At 38.8% G+C, this 27,088-nt stretch overlaps 1 protein-coding gene across 1 annotated transcript in view; it reads left to right on the top strand.

Moving 5' to 3' along the window:
• NTN4 (netrin 4) overlaps nt 1-27,088 on the top strand; it is a 174,662-nt gene that overhangs the window by 77,610 nt on the left and 69,964 nt on the right. Inside the window, exon 3 of the mRNA XM_006888490.1 lies at nt 7,647-7,931. Within this exon, the coding sequence (XP_006888552.1) occupies nt 7,647-7,931 (285 nt within the window). The remainder of the gene's footprint in view (nt 1-7,646; nt 7,932-27,088) is intronic.

The following is a 27,088-nucleotide window of genomic DNA, read 5'->3' as shown; positions in this document are numbered from 1 at the left end:
GTTGGCGCAGGATAGAGCAGGGTTTAGAGCTGTTGTGCATAGGGTCACTATGAGTCGGAAACGACTCGATGGCACATAACAACAACAACAACAATGTTGAAATTTAAGCCATATTAAAAAGCTGTTGCCTTTGATCTTCTGCACTAAGTATCTCAACTCATCCCTTTCTGCGAGGAAGGTTTTGTGTAGTCTACACTATGCTGATGAATCTTCCTTCAATCCTGATGCCACATTTTTCATATGGTCCAAGTCCTGAAATTATTTGCTCAGCATTCAAATCGAATAACTGAGGAAAACAATTCAATTTTGATGCACACCTTTCTTCATTTTAAGCCATGCAGTATTCCTTTGTTCTGTTCAGACAACTGCTTCCAGATCTATACACAGGTTTCATGTGAGCGCAATTAAGTGTGCTGGAATTATTCTTCTTCTCAATGCTATCCATAATTTATTAAAACCCATAGAGTAGAATATCTTTGTATTGTCAATAAGATAAAAGTAAACATCTTTTTGGTATTTTCCATTTTTGTCCAAGATCATTCTGACATCAGCAATGATGCACCTCATTCCACAACTTCTTCTGAAACTACTTTTAATTTCTGGCAGTTTCCTGTCAAAGTACTGTTCCAGATCTTTTAATATAAAGCCATAAAGCACAAGGTTCAAATAATCTACTTACCAAAAATATCTAATTGATTTCAACTCGTAGCAACTATCTATCAGATATCCAAGGCCATAACTCTGTAGGGGGAAAACGACTTCTCATCTTTCTCCTAAGAAGCAGTTGGTGGGTTCAAACTATCATCCTTTCTGATGAGGAGTGCAACACACTAAGCACTATGACACCAGAATTCCTTAGTATAAAGACACAATTAGTTGCAGTGAGGGTTGTAGAGTGGATTATATTTGGGGGTAGGGGGTAGGGTTTGGGGAGGTGCAGGGTGATTGTGTACCAATGAGGGAGTTTTTCTTTTGCTTTTCAAGGAGAGGAGCAAATGGGGGGGGGAGGGGTTTGCGGGGAGAAGGGTGCAACAATGAATGAATGGAATCCCAAAATCTCTGTAGGTGTTCATTGAAATGAAAAATAAACAACCTAAATTTAAAAAAAAAAAAATTTCAACCTAAAAAAAAAAAAAAAAGACACAATTAGTTAAAGGTAAGAGATCAATCATGCTGGCACTGATCAAAAAGAAGCTATATTGCTATCAGATTAAGTGAATTTCAAATCAAAGAATATTACCAGGACAAAGAGAACTATTTTACTAGTAAAGGAGTCAATTCATCAGGACCATATAATGATACTAAATGTTTATACATTTAACAATGAGGCTTAAAAATACATGAGAGGAACATTGTTAGAACTGCAAGAAGAAACATTAATAATCACAGTAAAGAGTTCAATGCCTCTTAAATATGCAGTTGAATAGAACAAGTAAAAGAGACTCAGGCAGAACACAGAAGACTTGAACTTTTCTACCAGCTTGGTGTTAATATTCTAATAAAGCACATCACTCAATGACAGTAAAATATTTTCAAGTACCAAAGAGCACTTAACAAGATAGAGCATACACTGGGTCATAAATCAAGTCTCAGTAAACATGAAAGAATTAAGATCATATAAACTCTATCCTCTGACCACAATAATTAAATTAGAAGTTAATAACATAGAAAGATTATTTAGAAAATATACATATATTTGGAAATTTCACATTTCAATAAACCATGAATGAGAAAAGAAATCAAGAAGGAACTTAGAAATTATTTTGAAAATACAACCTATCAGAATTTGTGGATGCAATTCAAGAAGTATGTATTTAGGAAAGGAAAAAGAAAGGTTTTAAGTCAATGAAAAGCATTAAGAAACTAGTAACAGCAAATTAAACCCAAATTAAACAGAAAAAACCTGAAACCTATAAAGCAATAGATAAAACTCCTGAAGCCAATAGCTAGCTACCTCTTTGAAAATATAAAGCTATCTAGAGCTTTAAAAACTATTCTATAACAATTGTGAAATACTGAAGCTTCTGTTTTAGTAAACCCAGGACCAAGTTTGTTAAAAACACTTAATTTGCATTGTTCAGACTCATGCCTTCTGACCCCTTTCCTCAGGAGTTGAAAGATCTCATGTGCAGCTGAATAGAACTAAAACCTTCTCAATTCTCTCAAGTCAGAGACTAGCTCACCTCCTTGAGTTTTGAAAAAGCTGTAAATCATACAGGAAATCGCCCCTGTTTCTACATTGGAACCCCTGGTAGATTTGAACCACCATAGTGTATGACCGTTGGGTTAGTAGGGCAACACCCAGTGGACTGGGCCACCAGGATCCCTAGCTGAAGAGAATTAACCTAGAAAACCCTTTTGAAGTGTATTATAAATTTTTATATAAGGATTTATATATATTTGTGTGTGTTCAACACTTTTCTTTGAAGGGTAGAGTTTGTAGAAGCATCTTGCTTCCTTTATTTTCTGTAGTTTATTCTCTGATAGTATATTCAGAGTTAAGAGTTGTGCTTCTAAACAAAAGGTAAAAAGTTCAAATCCAACAGCTGCTCTTCAAGAGAAAGATAGGCAGTTTCCTCCTTAAAGAACTCTAGCCTTGGAAATTCAGTACAGGGCCAGTGAGTTGGAATGGACTCCATGGCATTGGATAGTCTCTGCTTAGCTTATTTTTTTTTAAATGGTATTTGAAGGAAAGTTGTTGCTGTTGTGTACCATCGAGTCAGAGCCAACCCCTAGCTGACCCTCCAACAAGTTTTCAGAGGCAGTCAATCGCATGGGAGGAGATTGCCCAGTTAGTTCATTTATTCCACAATAATTATGTAATACTATTCATGTGCCAGAGACTGGGAGGTGCTAAGGAACACAGTCGTTAACTAGACAAGATAAAATTCCAGCACCCTGAATGCAGAGTCTAGTGGAAGACATAAGGCAATAACAATATAATAATATGAAAGTGCTATTCTGAGGAAGTATAAATGCGGAAAAAGCTCATTGATGGGTCATCAACTTTGACTTGAAGTATTCCATATGCTAGTAGGTTTTAAAAAAAAGACCATTTTAAAGGTAATAACTGGGTTTCTTTAATTATTATAATTCAAAATAGGCAATAAAATTATCGGCATGAAGCAAACTATATGACTATTATGTCTTTAATGTTTACTCTGCTCATATTGTGTTGATACTGTTTACATTTTCATCCCTATCAGACATAAAGAAGGCATACGGAATGCTGTTTTTACTCATGTTCAGTATTAATGAGATATTTTTGTGGTTATCCTAGAAATGAAAGACGAGGGAGGTGATTCTTAATTTGCTCAGAACTTTTTAAGGATTTCTTTGCTAGAGTGGGCCATAAGAAATAATTTTATAAAACATAATGCATGAGAATTGGAAGCAGGAGTGGCATGCACTTCCTAAACAATGTGCCTCCAGACCCTTTATGAACTTTGATAAATGTCGATGGTGTAGAGGGGCTTCAAGGTCTTTTGTTCATAGAGTCACTATGAGTCGTGCTGGACTTGAAGGCAGTCAACAACAACAATGCATGAGAATGATTGTATGAAAAACAGTGTAAATGAAGGATACTGTGAAACACAATGTGTATGAACTTTGTAAGCAAACCAATAGAGAGAGAGAGAGAGAAAGAAATCAGAGCTGACAGACCTTGAGTCAAAACTTCATCTCTTTAGACTACATTTCTACATTTGAGGGATCTTGAATTTGAAGAGAAAGTCTAGCAAGACCAGAGAAATAGGAAGATTCCAGAGATTACATAGGGAAGAATCCATAATTCATTTAGAAGGTCAGATATATAGATAGAGAGATATAGAGATATAATTTGGTATTTCCTATTGAGTTCACATTTCAAAATGCATTTTCAAAAAAAATACATAAATTTTGCATCTCCTTTTACTTGCTGAGTTCACATTTCAAAATCTATTTTCAGGAAATTTTTGAAATGTCCACACAGGTTTAGGGAGCTCTGGTGGCCTAGTGGTAAGGAATTGCACTGTCAACCCAAAGGCACACAGTTCAAACCCATCAGCTTGTCCCCAAGACATAGATGGGCAGTCTCCTCCAATGTTATTTTCAGCGTCTCAAAATTCACTGGAAGGCCAGCTATGAGTTGATCCAAATCAATAATCAAACAACAACGAACACAAATTTTACATCTCATCCTACTTGGCTACACCAGAAAGTTGGAAACAACTTAGATACCTAACAAAAGTAGCCTGCTAAATAAATTGTCATATTTATGCAATAAAATTCCAGGAATGCTTTTAAAATTATGTAGCATTGTTTCTCACACTTAATTATGCATCAGAGTAGCCTATAATTACAGCTAGAAGACAGATGTCTGGGTCTTGTCCCCAGATTTTCTTATTCACTATGTCCAAGAGTACGGGAATACAAAAGTGAAAAACATACATACGTTCTGATTGAATTGTAGAACTGTCCCTGTGTGATCTTTGGAACCTTCCCATTCCTCCGGTCTTGCCTGACCTCCTCTCTAAGCCTGGGATCCCTCAAACACAGCCTGAGGATCTGGATTCTTGGCTCAAGTTCTTCCATTTCTTACGCCCCATTGTAACAAAGAGATCCTTAATAAATTCAAAAAACAAATTCGAATCACTTCTGTCTTCTTTATTTTTCTCCAGTACTCACAAAAGGCCCAAGAATTAGCATTTCTAACAGTTTGAATCAGTATCAAAAGTTCCCAGTTTGATACCAATGCTATTGGTCTGGGGCAACCTTCTAAGAACACTGACATGGTGAGCAGTGAAGGGAAAGGCAATATACAATAAAGGTTGGGCTAGGTGTTGTTGTTAATTAATTACTCTAAACAATTTTAATTGTTATAAAACAAAATGCCTATGAAGGATTGAATGAAATCTCATTTGATTAGTAAACTTTCACTCAAATAGAATAACTGACATAGAGGCATATTTCCCAGAGTTGGGAAAATATTCATAAGGTCTTGATCAATTGAAACTAAGCTGTTTATCTTCTGCATGTGCACGTGAGTTTCCAGAGAAAGATGTTATCAAGTTGATATCTCTAGTTGTCTTTGGATCTCCTGTATTTGGAGTAATCACTCACCCTTCCCCATTATAATAAGTGCATGATGTATCATTAAAAAGAATTTAAAACTTTTCATTAAAAAAACAAGATCATGACATTCTGGTCAGTAGAGCTGATAAATTGGAAATACCCAAATCAGGCTGGTCATCATCACGTGTTTGTTGCTGGGAGTGTATTTTCAGGAGCAACTGCAGCAGAAGAGCTGTGAGGGGCCTGTAAATACATGTTGTCTCTTGACCAGAACGACAGTGGAAGTGGCTGGAATTTCATGGAGAGTTTCTGCACCTATTCCTATTTCATTTTAGGAGTAGCCATGCCAGCTGCTTCTGGGTAGTATGAGGGGAAACTGGGAGGAACCCAGAGGGCAACCTGCCAGAAGTTGGAAGCATCTGGCTTGGCGTACTCTTTGTTTCCTGATGCAGGGTAGATCCATTTCCCAGGGTTTCAGATTAAAGCGTCTCCTTTCTGGAGAAAAGATTTCATGGTTTAAATTCCCGTTCCCTTTTGTGTCTGTAGCACTCTGCTGTCTCCTTTCCAGCACACAGCCTCGGGGGTCACGCTGTCCCTTCCCTGCTGATATCAGCGTGCCAACTGTGGTGTCAGGCACAACAAGCACAGGGTCGCCATTCAGCTTCCACAGACTGGGTTCAGGAAGCAGAAGAGCTTCTAAGTTCCTACAAACCTTGACTGATCTTCCTCTGGCCTTGCATGATCTAAACATCTCTCGGGGTGGGGTGGGGAGAGAGAAGGAGCCAGGCTAAATGTCAGGACAGGAACAGAGAGAGCAAACAGTTGTTACCAATGTTCAGGAAGGGGAAGGGCGGACAGGCAACGCTGAGAATTGCACCGTGGACTCTGCAGTGGAATTCCTACTGGGTTAGCATTGGTTAGTTAGCCTTTCACGCATCCTTACACGACTGTGGTTGATGAAATAAGAGATAACCACACCATCTATTTTATTTAGAACAAAGGTTCTTCGTGAATATCTAACATAAATACTAGTGCTTGGGATGCCGTATCCACATTCATAGATATCTTAGTTTACCACATTAATTGCCATTGATTAATGTAACTAATGAATTACAATGTCTGCTTAGTTTCTTGATACATATTGCCTTTCCCTTGTTGTTGTCATTATGTGCCATTGAATTGGAATCAATTCGTAGCTGAATCTCCAGCAGTTTTTCTTAGGCTGTAAATCACACAGGAGGAAACTGACCATTTGCATCCCGTGAAACAGCTGGTGGATTCGAACTGCATGCTTTGGAGTTGGCATCTCCTTGCCACTAGTGCACCAGAGATTGCTCTTCTCTTGTAAAGACTCTTTTAAAAAAAGAAGATGTGGTGAGATAGGAACTCTTTTGCATTGCTCATGGCATTGTACAATGGTACAACCCCTCTGGAAGGCGGTTTGGTGCTTCCTCAAAAAGCTGAACATACAAATTCCATATGACCCAGCTATTTCACTGCTTGGACTATACCCCAAGAAAATGAGAACTGAGGCTCAAACAGAAACTTGTACATCAGTGTTCATAGCAGCATTATTCACCATCTCAAGAACATGGAAACAGTCCAGATATCCAACCACAAATGAATGGATTGAGAATTTGTGGTACATTCATGCAATGGAATACTACACAGAACATAGGAGCAATCACTTTGTAAATTACCTAACTCAGGAGGGACTGGAGAGCATTATGCTAAGTGAACTAACTCAGTCCTGCAAGGACAAATACTGTATAAAACCTTTATTGCAGAATGAGTATGAGGATTCTGGGGGGGGAGGGGTGGAAATACAGGGATGAGGATGGATGGGGGGAGGGTGTTAATCATAGCACAATTCAATGGGTGGGTGGGGTGAAGGAAATGGGAAGGATCTTTTGTGAAAACCATTGTATGTACACTTTGTAAATAAATTAGAGTAATATAAAAAAATTTTTAAAACAGAAATAAAGTCCTAACATATACTATCAAAAACAACAACAACGACAGTACACACACACACACAAAAAAAATTTAAAACAACAACAACAACAAAAACGTAAATCAGATCATCTTACTTCTCTGCCAAAAACTTTGCAAATGCTTCTCACTGCATTTAGCATGAAGAGTCACTCTGCATGGTTAGGACACTCTAGACACAGTCTGTGGTATACTGATGCTCTGTTCTCTCCTCTCTACTTTTCCCTCCTTGCTCACTGGATTCCAGTCACACTGGTCCTGTGTTCCTTGAATAAACCATGCTTGATTCTGTTTTAAGGCTGTATACTGTCTGTTCCTTCTGCCCCAGACTGCCCTTCCCCAAGATCTTTGCATGCTAGCTCTATCCAGTATTCAGGTCCACTTGTGTTTATAATTCTCTATCCAAACAGGGAGCTATTCTTCTCCTTGCTCCTGCTCCCTCTTGTAGGGCTACTCTTGGCTAGGTGTGATCAAGGCCTAAAATGTTCGTTTGTTATCACTTCCACAATACAAGAGGTATACTCTCAACCAGGACTACCTCGGGCAAACAACTGAGGGTTTACCTACAGACGTGTATGAACATAGTATTTTTCTTTTCACAGGTTATTTTCAGAGCTTTGTCGCCGCCATATGATACGAATGTGGATAATCTTTACAGTGCCAAAGTTCAGGAGCAGTTGAAGATCACCAACCTCCGTGTGCAGCTACTCAAACAACAGCCATGTCCCTGCCAGAGAAACGACCTAAACACGAAGCCTCAGCACTCTACACACTATGCCATCTATGATTTCATCGTCAAAGGAAGCTGCTTCTGTAATGGCCACGCTGATCACTGCATCCCTGTGGATGGCTTCAGACCTGTCAAGGGGCCAGGATTGCTCCCTGTGGTATGTAAAGAAAATCAAATCATAAGTTACCTTCAACTTGGTTCTTTCAGAGTTCACTAATGCCTCATAGTGTTTCTTGTTTTCTCCCTCTGCTGGCTGTGTGTCCCTCCTGTAAAGTGACTACTAACTTCTTATTTAATCTTCCATTTTAAACATGATAACCAGACTCCTTCTTCAGTTAAAACACCCATGCCAGTTTTCAGTCCTCTGACCTTCAGCTATTAAGTTTAAGGTGAGCGGCAGTGAGAGGTTGGCCTAATCATGTTAGCAGTGTTGTTGCCCAGAAACCATTTATGACATGAATGGAGACCATTATTGAGTAAATCTTAAAGTGGCGATTAAAAAAAAAAGAACCAAAACCCTCCATTTAATATCTGGCATTTTTTTTGCTGTTCAGTCAATAGAATGAATAATAATCCTTTTAAAGAGGAGTTTGACCGCTTTCACATCTCTTCATGTACTTTCTGGTGAATTTTTACTTAGCTGTGTTCCCCGAAAGACCATGAAATCTCTAAGGACAAGGACGATGTGATCTTTGTAACTTCAAGTGCTAGTATGTTACCTGAACCAGAAGTAGGTGCTCAGTAGAAGTGGAATTAAATAATAGTGATGTGGGAATAGGGAGATGATGAAAGATTGGTGTTATTATTCATTTGTCTTCTCCTCATCAATAGTACAGTGGCAGGAAGGACCTTGACTGGATGCACCCAGAGATTAGGCAAAGGGGAGGAAAGGAGAAGAACATTCCAATTGTTTAAGGTTACATTTTTTCCCCCTGATACTTCTGAGCTAATAGTTGTTGTTGTTGTTGTTGTTAACTGCCGTTGAGTCACAGGCAGTTCATAGTGATCCTATGAAGGAGAGTCCTCGACGCTTGGGTGCCTTTCATCCTCTCTCCAGGTTCATAGGGTTTCCGGAGGCAAGCTATTACGGAAGTGGATGTTGCTCCTCCTTCCAAGCTAGTTTTAATCGGGGAGCTCCACCCCACTCTCTGTCCCCACTGGGTAACCAGCCATTAACGCATTTGACACATCAGTGTCACAGTGTTCAGCCTCACAGCAACCATAAGTGACCGCAGTACGGCAACTTGTACACCAGGGCTATATGACCTAGAGGAATGTCTGAACAAAAACAATGAAAGACAGGCCCGAAGGGCGCGGATTAAAAGTCACCCACGTTTGGCTTGATAGCATCGCCTTCTGTCCACTGGGCCAGCTGATCTCTAATAGTAATTAATAAATAAAAGTGTCAAAGCCTCAGAGTATTCTTACTATGGTATCTGTTGACTAGACCTCCACATCCATTCTTACCAGCCCTGACGTAGGTTAGAGTCAATGAGACCATAACCAATTAGGCAGCAGAACTGTTTGTATTGGTTGAGTTGCTGGGGTTTGGGGAAGCACTGGGGTAACCCAGGACAGTGTTCAGAGAATAACCAAGATAGGAAGCAATACTATTACTGCAGAAGTAAAGCTAGCTTAGAAATGCTCAAGCTGAAAATGCTGCATTCATGCAACACACACCCACTAGCTTCCAGACACTGAAGGATCTTGGCACTAATACTGGTACAATAAAGTAGGAAATAATTTAGGATGCCTAAATTAATTGGTTTTCAGGTGTGATTCAAATACAAAACAACCCAGATATTATTCTTGGTGAGATTTTAACCTACCAGATTGTCAACTCAGAAGTTAGTGTGAGGTAGAAGGCTAATATGGAACTCTGGTCGTGTAGCCCATAGTGTATTTTTCTGATGACTATGCATCTCCAAGCAATTGGAACCCACCAGCAGCTTCACAGGAGAAAGACGAACAGTCTCTTTCCACCAAGATTTACCACCTTGGACACTCAATGGAGTATTGATGTAAGCTGGAATCTACTTGATCGCTGAATTTATATTTAAGTAAATTATATTTACTTAGTTATATTTAAGTAAATTTTGTATTATTTAAATAAATCAGTGAATCAAGGGAATATAGACCTCTGTTTCCTCAACTGCCTTTTGTAATCCAAGTTTTATGGTACCACTTAAGGTTAGAACCCTGAACAGAAGACATACACAAGACTAGATGCTTTCATAACACGACACAGAGTGAGCCCTCAAAAAACACTCCTGGGGTGAATGATCTATGGTTTTGCTCAACTATACCAATTTACCAGAGTTCTCAAGAGCCCCCCTTTTTTTTCAAGAGCCTTATAAATCTTTCATGAGTATGGATTCAAAAACAATCGTTTCTGTGAGCTTTGTTGGTAGTAGTGGTGGTGTTTTAGTAAGATCTCTGAATTTAAGAGTTAGCTACGTTGCCTACGGCTAAGAGGACAAGTCTAGAAGCTTTTACGAGTCTTTCTGAATTCATCAAGGAATAAAGAACCAAAATTCACCAGAAACTTTTACAGGAGCCACAGCTACAGCTGTATCGTATTCTGCCAGTAAGAAAATTATCAACCAGGAAGAGAATAGAGAGATACAAATGAAGGGTTTATATAGTAAGTGTTTTTCCATTTCAAAGAAATGTTAGAAGATTATTTTCTTCTTGGGGGAAGGGAGGAAATTATGCAACAATGAAAAAATCTGTTTAAAAGCGAATTAGGGAGTAGGGATGGGTAGGAAGGAAAATGTGCAATAACGAATTAATGGAAATATAAGTTTTCTGTAAACTTTTGTAAAACTACCAATTTTTTAAAACTAAAAATTAAAAAAAGAAAGAGCAGATCAGGCATAGAAGCAGCAAGCAGAGATGGGGAAACATAGATGTCATGCCACACGATGACGACCAAGGAGCCAAGAAATAGAAGTTGGGAGGGAAAAGGAGACCTTCTCCCAGAACTCACAGGAACAAAAAGCCTTCCCCTAAACTGTTTTCAGACTGCTAGTCTCCTAAATTGTGAGAAAATAAATGTCTGTTCTTTGAAGCTAAAAAAAAAAACAAAACACCAAAAAATAAAGCCGTCAAACAAGGCCAGGTGCTTGTGAAACAGACCATCAGTTACTCATGTGCAAGTTCAAATTAAAGCTGAAGAAAATTAATACAAGTCCACATGAACCAAAATATGATCTTGAGTCTATTTCACCTGAATTTAAAAATCATCTTAATAGGTTTGAAGCATTGAACACCACTGATCAAAGGTCACATGAGCCGTGGGATGATAGCAAGTCTATCATTCATGAAAGGAGCAAAAGTTCACAACAAAGACAGAGAAAGAAAAAAAAATACCAAAATAGATGTCAGAGGAGACCCTGAAAATTGCAACTAGAACATCAAGAAGCCAAAACTAAGAAAAGTGATGTTGAAGTAAAAGAATTTTGAAAAAGGGCAGCTCGAGAAAACAAAGCATTATAATGGAATGTGCAGAGACCTAGAATAAAAGTTGAAAGAAATGCTTAAAAAAAAAATATTTTTTTCCCTAATCTCACTCTGGTGGCCTACTGGCAAGAAGCTGCTCTGTAATCCTGATGACATGCAGTTCAAGGCCACCATCTACTCACCGGGAGAAGGATGGGCAATCTCCTCCCATGTGATTAATTGCCTGTGAAAACCATCCAGAGGGTCAGCTATGAGTCGGTGCTGACTCTACAGTATACAACAATAACAACAACAATCTCAGGCTACCTTGATTGTAGGAGCAATTTCCTTTTAAGTAATGCTGGGTTTATGACATCTGGCTACAAGTCTTCATATTAGATTCAGCTTCACAACAGGGATGGCAGAGCCTAGCACTGTAACTCCAGAGTGTGCTTAACTTAACCAGGGCCAATGTTTTTTTGGCTTCTAGGAATCCATTTCCATGAGACTCCTAACTGTCTCATCTCTTAAAAGAAAAAGAAAGTCATACAAAGTTTATGGTTGAAACTATGAATAATTCTTGTTTCTCACACCCCTTTGCATTTTATCTTTATATAAAATTTTTTTGTGCATTACTACTGGTTGATACTGAATTTGGAAATAGTTGCCTCTTTTGACTGTCACATATTTATTCTTATAATTGCCACAGTGAGCAGGTTTGCTCTCTAAAAGCATAGTTTTTGAGGCCTCATTAAAAACATCACCATATTATCAGTTGTCCTCCCTCATTGTTTATCGGTGGGCACCATTCATCATACAGATGTGGTTATAGGTAACTCTTCCTCATTTGCTGTTGAATCAGAACCAACTCATATGTGACCTTCCAAAAGGTTTTCACAGGCTGTAAATTCACAGGAAGAGACTGGCCCTCTTTCTCCTGCAGAGCAACTGCAGAGTGGATGGATGGATCGATTTAAGACTCCAGCCTTGTTAGCACTGCAACATCCTGCCCACTGAGCCACCAAAGCGCCTCTATATACTAGATTCCTGAGTTAGGCATGTAGAACAGAAGGCATTGAAGTCACACAGAGCAGGATTTGGCTTGATAGAATTAAGTTACTTGGTCCTAATTACCTTAGTTTCCTTACGTTCTAGGTTTATAAATTTTGCCTGTAGAATAGAAGTTAGCCTCTTCAGAAATGCAATTTTTTCACAGGTCAGCTTATCAAAGATGTATGTGTGCAAATGAAGTCTTTGGCACAGTTTTTCTTTATAAAAGAAGTTCTCACAAATGTGGTCTCATAACTCTAATAGCACAAGCATAGCGGGGAATTTGTTAGGCATAGAAATTCTCAGGCCACAACCTAGGCCTAGTCACTCAGAAACTCTGGCCCAGGATTCTATGTTTAAAAGCCCTGAAAGTAATTCTGATGCACACTAAAGTTTGAGGACACTGAAGAGCAATTCTGATGTTATAGTCCCTAGTGGAATGCACTGCTAATCCAAAGGCTGTGTGTCTCCAGTGGTTCAAATCCACAAGCTGCACTTTGAGAGAAAGAGGATAGTCTCCTGTTATAGTTAACGGCTCTGGGGATCCAGTGTAAGATCACTATGAGTCAGAACCAACTAGATTATAGGGCGTTTGAGTTTTCAAAGTGTGAGAACCATTGCTTTATAAGCTATGTCAGTTCACCTGTGGCGAGCAGTGTTACTGAGACAAGTATCAGGCCAATTTTGTGAGCTAGACTTTTTAATGACTGCTGGTAGAGAATCAAGGAATTTTTATATCTCTTAAGCTGTGTAAGATTTTAGGGCCATTTTTCTTTCTTTGAGAGACTCAATCACTCATTATTCTGGATTTGGAACCAACTCATAGCTGACCGTCCAGTGGGTTTTTGGAGGTTGTAAATCACATGGGAGTAGATTGTGCAGTTTTCTTCCATGGTGAAAGCAATTAGTGGGTTCAGACTTCCTGCTTTGGGTTAATAGGACAAGTCATTACCATCCTACTGTCTTTATGTACCATTGAGTTGGAACTGATCCACAAAGGAAGAGATTGCCCATGTCTTTCATGTTGAGCAGCTGGCGGATTTGAACTGCCTGCCTTTGGGTTGACAGTGCATTTACCACTAGGCCAGCATAGCTGGCAAGATGTGGGACCCAGCTCCCTCTGTGTCTTCTGTAACAGTCCTCCCTTCGCCATGGTTCTTGTTCTTCCCAGATATGCTCCATTTATGCCTCACTAGTTCAGCATTTCTTCATCTGCTCATTTTGCTGGAACAGAAGGCAGAACAACACTGTGATAAAAATGCTGAAAGTCACACGGATCATAATTTGACTGTTGGCAAGACTAAGCTACTCACTTTCAATGACTCTTACTCTCCTAATAAAATGAGAGTATCTACTTTACACAGTTCTGGTGAAACTAAGAAAAAAAATATGATTACCTGTATTTAGGATAAAATAACTACTAGTATTTATAGTTATTATGTATTGTCAAGTTCAAACTAACTCATAGCTGACCCTCCAGCAAGTTTTCTGAAGGAATAAATCACATGAGTGGGGACTATCTATCCTGCAAAGCAGCCAGTGGATTCAAACCATTTGCCTTTGGGTTGGCAGTGCAACTTCTTAGCACTATGCCACTTATATGCATATAATTAAAGTAGATAACAGCCTTTGAAAACCCTATGAACAGTAGAGCCAGAGCTATTGTTCATATGATCACTATAAGTCATAGCTGACTCGATAGTATATGACAACAGTAGATAATAATTACTTTGTATTATCTCAGCCCTCTCTGCTACTTCTCCCATATATCAAAAGCAAAAATTCATTGCCATCGAATTAGTTGTGACTTATAGTGACCCTCCATCAGATTTCTGAAACTGTATATCGAAACAGGATGAGACAGCCCGTCATTTTCCTGAAGAGCCACTGGTGGAACCATTTGGGGCAACAGTGCCGCTCGCTGCAGACCAATTACCACAAAAATACCAAACTTATGTGACGTTTGATATGCTACAAGGCTAGGCATCTTCTAACAAGAAAAACAGCACTGACACTCCAGCCTGCTGAGATCCCAGAAATCTTGTGAAGAGATCTTCCAGTTTTCCTCTCTGCAGCTGTGGAGGACTCATCTGTTCTCATTTTCCCAGCATCTGGTGATTTTACAGCTGTTGGATGATGGATGGTAATGGGAAGGAACATATGGAATGTTTCATTGTTTTACTAAAATATCAACCACTGAAAGACGCAAAGGCCTTGAATACCAGGGAGAATTGTTGAAAAGCCTGGAACCAGGCTTGTTTAAGATGATTTGTTTTTTTCTTTTTGACTGTCACTATTAAAGAGTATATAAATTTTTACTTATGTGTTCTAATTCTTGGAATAAACATCGATAGACTGGAGCCATATCATAGGATTTGATGAAAATACTACTAAATTATCTCGCTGTGTAAATCAAGTTTGGAGATCATTTATATAATTTGACTGTGAAAGTTTGTTTGAGCCTGAATGCATTCCTGCATTTATATGTGTGGCATAACTAGACTCTGTAAGATGGGCATTCTTGTTTTGGTTGAGGGTAGTGTGGAATCTTTGGTTGGTTTTTTATATAAGCCTCTTATATAGAGTGAACAAGACTTCCTGGAGGGCCCTTGTGTTTAAAAATCGGTTGTTACTATATTTTGGAGGAACATTCTTCTAAGTTGTACAGCACTCTTCTGTCAGTTTGCTGTACTGAGGAAACCTGGGTTTGCTGTGATGTTGAACCTTGTGCCATTGAGATGTCAGATGCCATAATGGTTGCCCATGCTGGACAGTGTTTAGTGGAGCAGAATTGGCATCTACTTCATACTACACATGCCTCTGGAAACTGTGAATTTCAAGAAATGATGATAGTTACAGAAAGGTTTCAGGTCTTTTTGTTCATAAGATCTCCATGAGTTGTGCTCAACTCAACAGCAATCAGCAACAACAATATCGCATATACCAAGTTTGTATAAATTCAGGACAAATTGAAGATCATGTTCATCTTTTTTGAAATTGATGGTGTGAATAAGCCAAAACTGTAAATAGAATACTCTTGACATCACAAGGTATTGGAGGGAAAGGACAGAGATGAAAAGCAGTTGATGACGTTATTGTAGTTGGTTTTGTGTGCTGTCAAGTGATTCCAAGTCATAGTCACATTATGAGTCAAAGTACAAAAGCCCCTGAAAATCACCTAAAAAAATAAATAAACAGACAAAAAAATAGAACTGTCCCATAGCATTTCCTAGGCTGTAAAATGTGGCAGCCTCCATCCATGAGGATGACAGCACTGGAAACCCTACAGGACTCTTCTGCTCAGTCTTACAGGGTTATTATGAGTTGGAATTCACTCTCTGGCAATGGGGAATCTTTATAGGAGCTGACCAGCAGGCCTTTTCTCCCACAAAAGGTTGGTTGGTTCTACCCACTGACCTCACAGTTATTCAACAAGTGTTTTAAGACCACCTGGACAGCCCCATGATACATCTTCAAGTATATGAACATGTACGGCTAAGCACAATTAATAACAGTGCATCTAAATTCCAAAATCAATCTCCATAATAGTCTATGTGTTTCCTACTGCCAAAGGGGCCCTTTAGAGTAGTGAGAGAAGATCTTCACCCTGAAACCCACAGCGTCCCTTTTCAGCAGGAAGTAGCTAAGAGAATACACCATCCCCTTTTCCTTATGAATCAGGGTGAAGTCTCTCTCAGGGAGGAGTGATAGGGAATGGCAAAGGACACACTGACAAAGGAGATTAACCAGAACTGACTTTGACAAGCACTGTGGCAATTGGACAATTAAAACAGACATTCGGATGGCGGGGGAAGAAGAACAAACTGGGGAGGAGGGTAGAGAGAATGGTGCAGCAATGAAGGAATGAAAACCCAAAATCCCTGTGAATGTTCATTAAAACTAATAAAATTTAATAATAATAAAAAAATACCACCTGGAAACCTCAATGAAGTTATTAAATTAAAATAGAAACTGTCAACACCTTTATATCATGAAACATATACTCCATGGAGAAAGATTGGCATTATCCTTTTGTGAGAATAACTGCCTCTGAAAACCTGCTGGAGGGTCAGTTATGGATTGGTTCTGACCCTATGACACACACCACCACTACCAAATCAACTGTAGGGTTTTTTTCAGCAAAGGAAAATATTCTCATTCTGTTCTTCTAACTGCAGGCCTTCGGGATTGCAGTGAAGCTTCTTGCCACAAGGCCACCAAAACTCACTTTTTTTACATCTAACAACAGTAGTTGAATGTTTCCTGTAAGCTAGGCCTTGTGCTGTCATGTTACAGTAGTTATTGAAATAAATCTTCACTACGAATGAATGATGTACCATCATCGTTTGCTTTCACAAATGAAGAACTTCATCTTGGAAATGTTAAATGACTTCCCTAAAGCTAATAAATAGAAGAGCCTCAGTTTAAACTCACTTGTCAGACACCAAAGCCTATTCTCTTTTTGTAATTCCTGCACTATTATAGAGTTTGTTTCTGACCAGGGTTGAGATATTCCAAGAACAGAAAAAACAGGGAGGACAGAGAGGCAAGGGAAATAAGAGTAGGTTCTAGAAACTGAGTGCCATAATGGACCACAAAAGCCAAGATGATGAAGGAGGCGAGTGAGGACATGAAAGGACAAAGGCTGTTCCCACACGTAAGATTGTTGTTATAATTTTTAAGCCGTTTCATATGCATTAGGTTCCTATGAAAATGATTTGCATTCCACATTTCTCTGGTGTTTTGTGGTTGTTTTAGCTTGTGTGTTGTCAAATTGGATCCTACTGGCACAGGAGGAGATTGCCCCTCCTCCAGCAGAGCATCTGGTGGATTTGAACTGTGAACCTTCGGGATTACAGACAGTGCAGCTGCTTGTCACTGGGCCACCAGAGATACAATAGTTCTTAGTGAGAAAGATGGCCAGTCTCCACTGTACAATGTACCGCCTCAGAAACCCAGTGCAGTCAACTATGAATAGTTTCCAACTCAGTGGCAATCACTGAGTGAGTGACTAACCTGAGGACTGTCTTTTCATGTTTACCCAGAATTACTCCAGAAGGAAGGGTTGATGATCTGCTTCCATAGAGATTGTTGATTGTTTTGTTATGTGTCATCGAGTCTCCTGCAACTCATAGTGACCCTATGTACAGCAGTCCTAAACCCTGTGCTGTCCTGTGCCAAACTCACTGCCTCCAACACACCTACCCCCCAGTACCCTAGTCACTGAATCAATCCACCTCACAGAAGGTCTTCCCCTCCTGTGCTGTCCCTCCACTCTCCCAAATGTGATGTCCCTCTCCAAGGACTGGTCCCTCTTTGCAACATGTCCAAAGTATGTCAGACGAAGCCTCAGTATCCTTGCCTCCAAGGAACAGCCTCATTTAACTCTCTCCAGGATGAACCTGTTCATTTTCTTCGCAGTCCATGGTACATTCAATTCTCTTCTCCAGCACCACAGCTCAAAGGCATCAATTCTCCTTCTATCCTCCCTAGTCATTGTCCAACTCTCTGATGCATAACAAGTGAATGCAAAGACCATAGCCTGTATCAGGCACATCTTAGTCTCCAGAGGGACACCATTGCTCTTCAGTACCCTGGAGAGGTCCCTAAGAGCAGACTTTCCCATTGCAATACATCTTTTAATTTCCTGGCTGCTGGTGCCAAGAGTGTTGACTGTGGAGCCAAGAAAACTAAAGCTGTTAACAATCTCAATCTCTTCACCATCCATATTGATGCTGCCAATTGGCCCAGTGGTGAGAATCGTTGTCTTCTTGACATTGAGCCTCAATCCATATTGAAGGCTGCAGTCCTTGACTTTCTGCAGCAAGCGCTTCAGGTCCTCCTCAGTTTCAGCAAGCAGGGTTGTGTCATCTTCATAACGCAGATTGTTGATGAATCTTCATCAAAGAAAATCTAGGACGTTGTTCTCCTCTGTAATACCTGAGATGGTCATGAGTCAGAATCAACTCAAAGGTGTCTAGTTTGGTTTTATAGGCATTATTTCACTTGATCCTCACCGCACCCTTGAAACCTAAGTATTCTTATTTCTACTCTGCAAATAAAGAAAAAACTAAAGTTCAGAAAGATTAATTTACTTGCTTGAAGTCACAGTGCAGTGATGAAATAATTACTTACTCTCAGAATACCCACTGCCACCTACATCAGGCCCTTAAGAAAAGACAATAAAAATATTTTTCTTGTACGGATAAATAATTTCTTTTAAGTCATCTACATTTTAATATAGAACCCATTCGGCAATTTGTGAAATGTCCCAAAGAGAAGTAAAAAGAAAGAGTAACAGCAATAACTTTAGATAATCTACAAAGTAAATAATTTAGACGTGATTATCTTCTGTTGGAGCGCGTCTTCTTTGTTGAGGATATTTGGTGTAATGAAGAGGAGCAATTTCTGTATCCTTTACTTCTGTCTCTAGCCCTAAGTCATTTTCACTACCAGTGAGAGACACCAGCAGTTCCAGTCAGTCATTTCATTTGTAAAATAAGGCCTATGAGTCATCATATCATCAAAGGGAATATGTGTTGAATACTTAATATTAGTAAGACATATGCTTAACTATTTGATAGAGTTTATGTCAGCCTGTTCTCAATCCAATTCCCGGCATCACGCTTTATGTTTGAGTCCTCTTGCGTTAGTGTGGTATAATTTGGTCTCTAGTCCCTTGACAGTGAATATCTGTAGATTCCAGCAAAGGTGTACAAAATTGTGGTTTATGTTTCATTTACTCTCTTATGTTTCTAACTTGAAGGACAATCAATAAAATACATTTGTGGCTTAAAACTCTTAGTATCTCTACTGTAAAATTTCCCAAAAAGCCTTGCCTTATTTTCTCTCTGGAGAGTAGGACGCACTTTGCTTTAATAGCAAAATTTTCCCTAGATAACTCTTTATTTGATGATGTACTCACTCACTCATTGCTATCAAGTTGGACCTAATTCATATGTAACCCTCCTGCTGGTTTTCAGAGGCTGTAAATTGCATGGAAGATTGCTCATCCTTCTCCCTCAGAGCAGGTGGTGGATTTGAACCTCCTACCTTTGGGTTGGCAGTGTGATTCCTTACCCACTAGACCACCAGAGTACCTTAAGATTAGAAAACCAGAAGATTTCAAATCCAGAGACATAAAATAATTTTTATATTCATGAAAGGATTCTCTTGGAGTTCCTTCGAAAGTGGTTCTCAGAATATTTAAATCCTTATATATAGGACATTTTTACTTTGTTAAAGTGAAGTTAAATAATGGGAATCCCAGAACACTTGATTGTTCTAATGTGAAACTTATACTTGGACCAGGAGGCAGTCATCAGAACAGAGCAAGGGAACACTGCATGGTTCAAAATTGGGAAGGGCGTACGCCAGGGATGCATCCTTTCTCCATACCTTTTCAACCTATATGCAGAACAGATTATCCGGGAGGCTGGGCTCTATGAGGAAAAATGTGGGGTCAAGATTGGTGGACGATTTATCAACAATCTGCGTTATGCGGATGACACAACCCTGCTTGCTGAAAGTGAAGAGGACCTGAAGCGCCTGCTGCAGAGTGTCAAGGACTGCAGCCTACAATATGGATTGAGGCTCAATGTCAAGAAGACAAAGATTCTCACCACTGGACCAATTGGCAGCATCAGGATGGGTGGTGAAGAGATTGAGATTGTACACAGCTTTAGTTTGCTTGGCTCCATAGTCAACAGTCTTGGCACCAGCAGCCAGGAAATTAAAAGGCGCATTGCCATGGGAAAGTCTGCTGTTAGGGACCTCTCCAAAGTGCTGAAGAGCAATGGTGTCTCTTTGGAGACTAAGGTGCGTCTGATACAGGCCATGGTCTTCGCAATCACCTGTTATGCATCAGAGAGTTGGACAATGACCAAGGAGGATAGAAGGAGAATTGATGCCTTTGAGCTGTGGTGCTGGAGAAGAGTATTGAGAATACCATGGACTGCTAGGAAAACAAACAGATTCGTTCTGGAAAGGGTTAAACCGGGTGGCTCCTTGGAGGCAAGGATTCTGAGGCTCCGTCTAACATATTTTGGACATGTTGTGAGGAGAGACCGGTCCTTGGAGAGGGACATCATGCTTGGGAGGGTGGAGGGACAGCGCAGGAGAGGAAGGCCCTCTATAAGGTGGATTGATTCAGTGACTGGGATAATTGGGATGGGAGTGTCAGAGACAGTGCGATTGGCACAGGACAGAGCGGAGTTTAGGGCTGTTGTACATAGGGTCGCTATGAGTCGCAGGCGACTCGACGGCACATAACAACAACAACAACAATGTACTTGAAAGCTTAAAAAAATTATTAGTATCAGAGCAGATATTCTGGAAAAATAAGGTTGATTGGATGTGCTTTGGAAGAAATGAAGCATGTATCTTTTCCTGTCAGAATTCGGGTATTGTTAAGGAACAAAAGTTAGTTTCTTTACACTGTAAGGTGAAAGTTCTTACTCTAGCTGCTTCATGGGAGAACTCTGGATGGTCTTCTGTGAGCTTTACAGACACTGAAAACCTACTGGAGGGTCAGCTAGGAGTTGGCTCTAAATGTTGTTTTGTTTTAAGAATCCTTATAAATCTGGGAAGGAACAACTGAAATCTGGATATTATTTTTTCCTATAAAATACCCGTTAAACATTCAAGGCCTATCTCATTTTGTCAGTTTTCCCTTTAATATTTCCTTTACAGTGTTGCTTCTTTGGGTCCATCCTGTCCGTAATGGGGAGCTCGGGTGAGATCTCTGACTGAAAATTTACTCTGATGGGCCAGCGAGCCACATGGGAAGGGAAAAGCTGAAGTTACAGATAAAAATCTGACTTCTGGTTACAACCCAGTGTCTCCTATCTCTGTGGAATTTCACTTGTCTCTTGCCAATTTTGTAAGAACTGGAAATGTTCTTCAATTTGTCTTAAAACAATTACATTCAGTAGAAGATAAATTGTAACTTGAGTCTTCATTCCCTCTTGCAAGAAGAATTCTGAGTTAACAAGTCCTGTAAGTTAATACATGCACACACATACACTCTTTAAAAATCTTAATATAATTGGGACTTTGGTTGTATTATATCTTAGCAATGAAAATATTTTCATGAACTAAGAAAGTATATGTATGCAGTTATAAAAAGGACTATTTTTATAAGAATCCCTTTGTGGAGATCAGGTAAGCTCTCAACTATAAGCTTAAAGGTTAGCAGTTCAAACCCACCCAAAGTCTGCTTGGAGGCAGGCCTGGGTCACAGTCTTAAAATTACTATGGAGCAGTTCTACTCTGTGCATATGAGGTTACCATGAGTTACAAACAACAGCAATATTTGTTAACTGATACTATGGATTTTTTTTAGTATATCATTCTAATACCTTTTAAGTTCATCTCTCTACTTTGAGAAAATTGTGCTTTCAAAATACACATGCAAAATATATTTAAGTTTTGACAAAGTTCATATGTTACAAAGGGAAAAAATTATAACCACTTTATTTTGTTTGCTCTGATGGTTGTTTATTTTTATGTGCCATTGAGTCACCTGTGACTCACAGTGACCCTATGTAGAATAGCACTGACACCACCCTATCCTGATCCAGTCTCACTGTCTCCAACACACCTTTCTCCATTACCCCAGTTACTGTGTAAATCCATCTCAACCAGGGTCAGATTTTTATATACAATACAAATAATTATGACATTCAGAGAGGTATGCACTGATCAAGTGTCATTTGTCTTTTAGTTTTTCATCTCTAAGGGTGCCACCAAAGGAGCCCTAGTGATGATGCTTAGTTAAGTGCTAGGCTGATAACCAGAAGGTCAGCTGTTTGAGTCTACCAGCTGCTTCAATAGGATAGAAACTCTAGAAATCTGCTCCCATAAAGATTCCAACCTAGGAAATTCAATGGAACACTTCTCCTTAGTTATACGGGGCTGCTATGAGTAGAAAATGAAACTCCAGTGACCTGGTAAGAAAGAAGGAGTTGTGTTACCAACCCAAAGGCACGTAGTTCAAATATGCCAGCTGTTCTGCGGAAGAAAGATGGGTGAGTCAGTCCTGACCCACGAGCACAGAACAACAATAGCACGAGTAGAGAGGGCACACAGAACGAAGTCTGACATGGAATTTAGCTGCCTCAATCTTTTCTCTCAATTCCCAAAGAAATTGAAATGTAAAACCATCAATGGTTTTGAGTGGACTTGAGGAAGGGATTGTATAACAATGAAAGACTTTTTCTTTTACTTTTGAAAGAGAAGAATGAACTGGGGTGGGAGGAGATTGGGCAGGGAGAAAAGTGCAACAATGAATGAGTGAATGAAAATCTAAAGTCTCTGTAAATTTTCATTAAAATTAATAAAAAAAATTTTTTAAGAAAAAGAAAAACAAAAACAAACAAAAAACCATCAATGGTTTCATTGTTTCCTAGATACGACTTTGCATCTAACGACAACAAAAAGAAGCATTAAAATGAAAGGCAATATAGGATGTGCATTAAACAGAGGCTGAAAGTAATATTTGCAGCATAAATATTTCTTCGTTTTAACGTGTAACTTAAATTCTGTTCTGTTATGTAATGAAAAAGGAATGTATCTCTGCATGTCTACACACCAGGAAGAGTAGTCAAGACATCTATGTTCCAGGCTTTGCCACCTAATTTTATTTACATTAAAAGCAAAAAAGGATAGCCTGTTTTGCCAGCTACTGGGTAAATATCAGTTGTCGCTGAGTCAGTGCCAGCTCGTGATGACTCACTGTGTAGGAAGTAAATCGTCAGGCCTTTTATCGGAGGCATCTGTTAAAGGACTTGCATCACCAACTTTTCAATTACCAGTAACTTTTTAACCATTTGTGCTACTTTGTGGCTTTTAAGCAAAATCCCAAGCTTTCCTCAGGTCTCCTAGAGCCCTGTACTTTTCTCCGTTAAACTACTCACCTTTTAAAATATTACTCGTTATATTTTTCTCTGTTTATTAAACTATCTCCTTGTTTAAGGGAATATGCTGAAACATTCACAGTGTCTAATGTATAACAGGTTTGGAGTGTCTGTGGTCAGTGTATAAATTAATTACTCCATGACGTTTTAAAATTGAGAGATTTTGTTTCACATAATAATGTTAACAAAATTAATAATAAAATAACTGCTCTTAAGAACCATACCACACATATATTCTTTTTTAATCCTAATACATGGGGATAAAACAAATATTTGTCTTGTCATTAAGGAATTTGCTCAAGATTACTGAGAATAAGGATTAGGAAATTAATGTATGTAATTCTAAAATTTATATTCTTTTTGTCACATTTATCCACATATGCCAAGAGAAGAACCTCAGAAATCTTCAGTAAAGTTTAATTTAGATTAAAGTCCTTATTGTATTCATTGTGATGGTTGTTACGGTCTTATTCAAGCAATGAAAAAAAGCTAATAATTATAAAGCAATATGATAAAAGACTAATAATAATTATGAAGAATAACAAGATTAATGTATTTTAGTGTCATTCAGAGGAATGAAAATCCTCTTAGATATGCTTTGTAGATAGTAAACATACAGTTGTTATAAGTTTCAGACTGCTTATTCCACTTTTAACCTGTTTTTGTTGAGTTTGATTATTAAAAGACAAGTACAAAAGAGGACTGTGAAAACAAAACTAAACACGGCTCAAATATAGCTGTTTAGTTAGAGCTAACCCATAGCTGACCCTCCAGCAGGTTTTCAGAGGCAGTTAATAACACAGCAGGAGACAGCCCATCTTTCTCCCATGGAGAAGCTGATAGATTCAAACCACATACCTTTGGGTTGCGAGTACAAGAGAATCACATTTATTCAGAGAACAATAGCCAAATTATATTTACTATAATACTGTGTTGTTGATTGCCATCAAGACAAGCATGACTCATAGTGACCCTATAAACAAAAGGCCTGAAGCCTTTCTATAACTATTATTTCCCAAAGTTCATAGAGATCCCGGAGGCATCTTGTTTAGGGAGTGGATGCCACTCCTGCTTCCAAAGGTACTAAAGTTCATATATATGATTCTGTTAGTCCTCAAAGAGATTACATCATAAGACTCAATGGTATCTTAGCAACTATTTTAGAACTCTCTCAGGAGTTCTGTTCCCTGTTCTGCCATTGAGTTGCATAATAACTTTATTGTTGTTGGTATTGTTGTGTACAGTCAAGTGGGAACCAAACCATAGCTGATCCTCCAGTGTGTTTCAGAAGCAGTTAAACTCACAGGAGGAGATTGCCCATTTTTCTCGCATGGAGCAGCTGGTGGATTTGAACCACTATCCATCAGGTTGGTGGGCTGGTAGGGCAGTCTCTCGCCACCATGCCACCAGAGATCTCTGTCATGATTTTAGAAAAGTGTGAGTATTAAAAGACAACTACAAAATCGGACTGTGAAAACAAAACTAACCATGGATCAAATATAGCATCTGTTTCAATAGCTCAACACCATGGTTGGGTAAGAAAGAGATTTCTTAACTTAAAAGAAATTTTAAACTAACTTAGTTCAATATTGAGACAGTTTTTTATAGAATATCATAAGAAATTCAAACAATGCCTGGGAACAAGAACTGCCCCCAAAATCTTATTATATTTGTCTGTCTTAGTTTGCTATATATCTTGCATTTGAAGGAACTGTGGCAACTGATAAAAGCAAAAAGAAGGCCAATTTGTTATTAGGAGGCTGTGCAGTCTTAGATACACAGAAATACATGTTTGAAAATCCAAGTGCTTACCACAACAAGATAAAGGTAAATAATCCAATAGAAAAATGAGCACAGGATATGAACAGACCAAAGAAGACATTCAGATGGCTAACAAGCACATGAAGAAATGTTCAAAATCCCTAGCTCTAAGAGAGATGCAAACCAAAACAACTATGAGATATCATCTCACCCCAGTCAGAATAGCAAAATTTAACAGAACAGCAAGCAACAAATGCTGGTGAGGTTGTGGAGAAACTGCAACCCTTATTCACTGTTGGTGGGAGTGTAAAATGCTGTAACCACTGTGGAAGGTGGTATGGCACTTTCTCAAAAAGTTACAAATAGAGATACCATTTGACCCAGTAATTCCAATACTGGGAATATACCCTGAAGAGACCATAACTGACATCCAAGCAGATATATGCACACCCATGTTTATTGCGGCTTTGTTCATAATAGCAAGGAGTTGGAAACAACATAAGTGCCCATCAACAAACGAATGAATAGAGAAACTGTGGTATATTCACACAATGGAATACTATGCTGTATTGAAAAACAAGGAACTCATGCAGTATTATTCAAAATGGGTGACTCTGGAGGACTTTATGCTGAGTGAAATACCTCAGTCACAAAAGGACAAATACTGCATGGTGCCACTGTTATAAAACAGGACTGACCTTGGGGTTGGGGAGAGACTGAGAAAGATGGGTTCAATAATGTATACTGCATTGAAACAGATGAAGGAGAAAGCTGTTTAAAAGGGATATGTGATTAGGTATTTTTGTCATGACAGGAGTCTAGAGCAAAGGCTACATGGTGGAGTGGACCTGGGAGAGGGTTTGTAAAACAATGAAATAATTTGTCTTTTACTTTTCCAAGAGGGTACTGTACTAGGTGGGAGGGTTGGGAGGGGAGAAAAATGCAACAATGAATGAATGGAAATCCAAAATCTCTGTAAATTTTTACTGAAATTAATAATAAATTTAAAAAAATCAAAGTGCTTTAATTTATTATCATTGAAAGCTTATAAATCTGAACAAAATTGTATATTTAACTGAGCTCAGATATATGTAGAAATAAATTTTTAAAGCCCAGTAGTGAGAAGAAATTTTGCTTATGATAGTATGATCCCTCAACGAGATGGAGTGACACAGGTTCTGAAACCATGGGCTTGAACATGGCGAAGATTGTGAAGATGGTGCGGGATGGGGCCAGGTTCCAATCTGCTGTTCAGACGGTCACTATGAGTCATAGTCAGCTTGGAGACACCTACCAACAACAGCAACTATTTAGATATAATTTTCATATGCCCCCTAGTCATTCCAATTTTCAGTACAATGCTGTTTGCCTTTTATTTATTACAATCCCCACAGGGAAGATGGTCCTGAAAAGAGGAAGCGAGTAAGATTAATTTTGTAAAAATATGAGACATTCAAAACCCACTTAGCTATATAAACTATGTTAAAATTCCATTTTAGAAGTAAAGCTTTAAGTAGTCCTGGTAGTACACCTTTAACAAACACACAGAGTTTGATAAATAGTAGTGTTAAAGGATAAATTTTTAAAAGGTAAATTCACAACTCTCATACGGATAGAAAATGAGCATGTGTCAAAATTTTGCTTAGTTCATTAATTATTGAGGAAACTAGTAAGACATTACAGCCAGTCCATTGGAAGAGTCAAAGAACCACAGACAGGAAAAGTAAGAAATGTTGGCATGACTTTACAAGTAGATGCAAAGCAGGACAAAGATCAATTGCATTCTAGAGGATACAACTAATTTGTATCTCTATGGACAAGAATCATTAGCATTATTCTTCATTTTCTATTAACCTACAGACTTTTCAAATAGTTCAGTGATAATAAAAGGTAGAGATGACCTAAAAGGGTGTGCTAGAGAAAATACTCAGTAATTTTGAGGGAGGGTGAGCCATCTCAAAGTATTTCACAATTTTTCCTCACAAAACCCGATGTGCTTATTAGAGAAATATGCAAAGAAAAAGAACCTCCTTTTCTCAGTGAGTTTCCCTGAAGGAGGATATATGTTGAATCCTTTAAGTCCAAAGTTCTAAATAAAAGTAGTCTCTATCCTGGCCAAGATGGATGTCAGATGAGACTCCGAGTA

This window comes from Elephantulus edwardii, unplaced genomic scaffold (genome assembly GCF_000299155.1).
Source record: "Elephantulus edwardii isolate Elephantulus edwardi_28Jun2011 unplaced genomic scaffold, EleEdw1.0 scaffold00068, whole genome shotgun sequence".
Lineage (NCBI taxonomy): Eukaryota > Metazoa > Chordata > Mammalia > Macroscelidea > Macroscelididae > Elephantulus > Elephantulus edwardii.
Note: the sequence above shows the minus strand (reverse complement) of the source record. Positions and strands in the feature narration are given on the sequence as shown.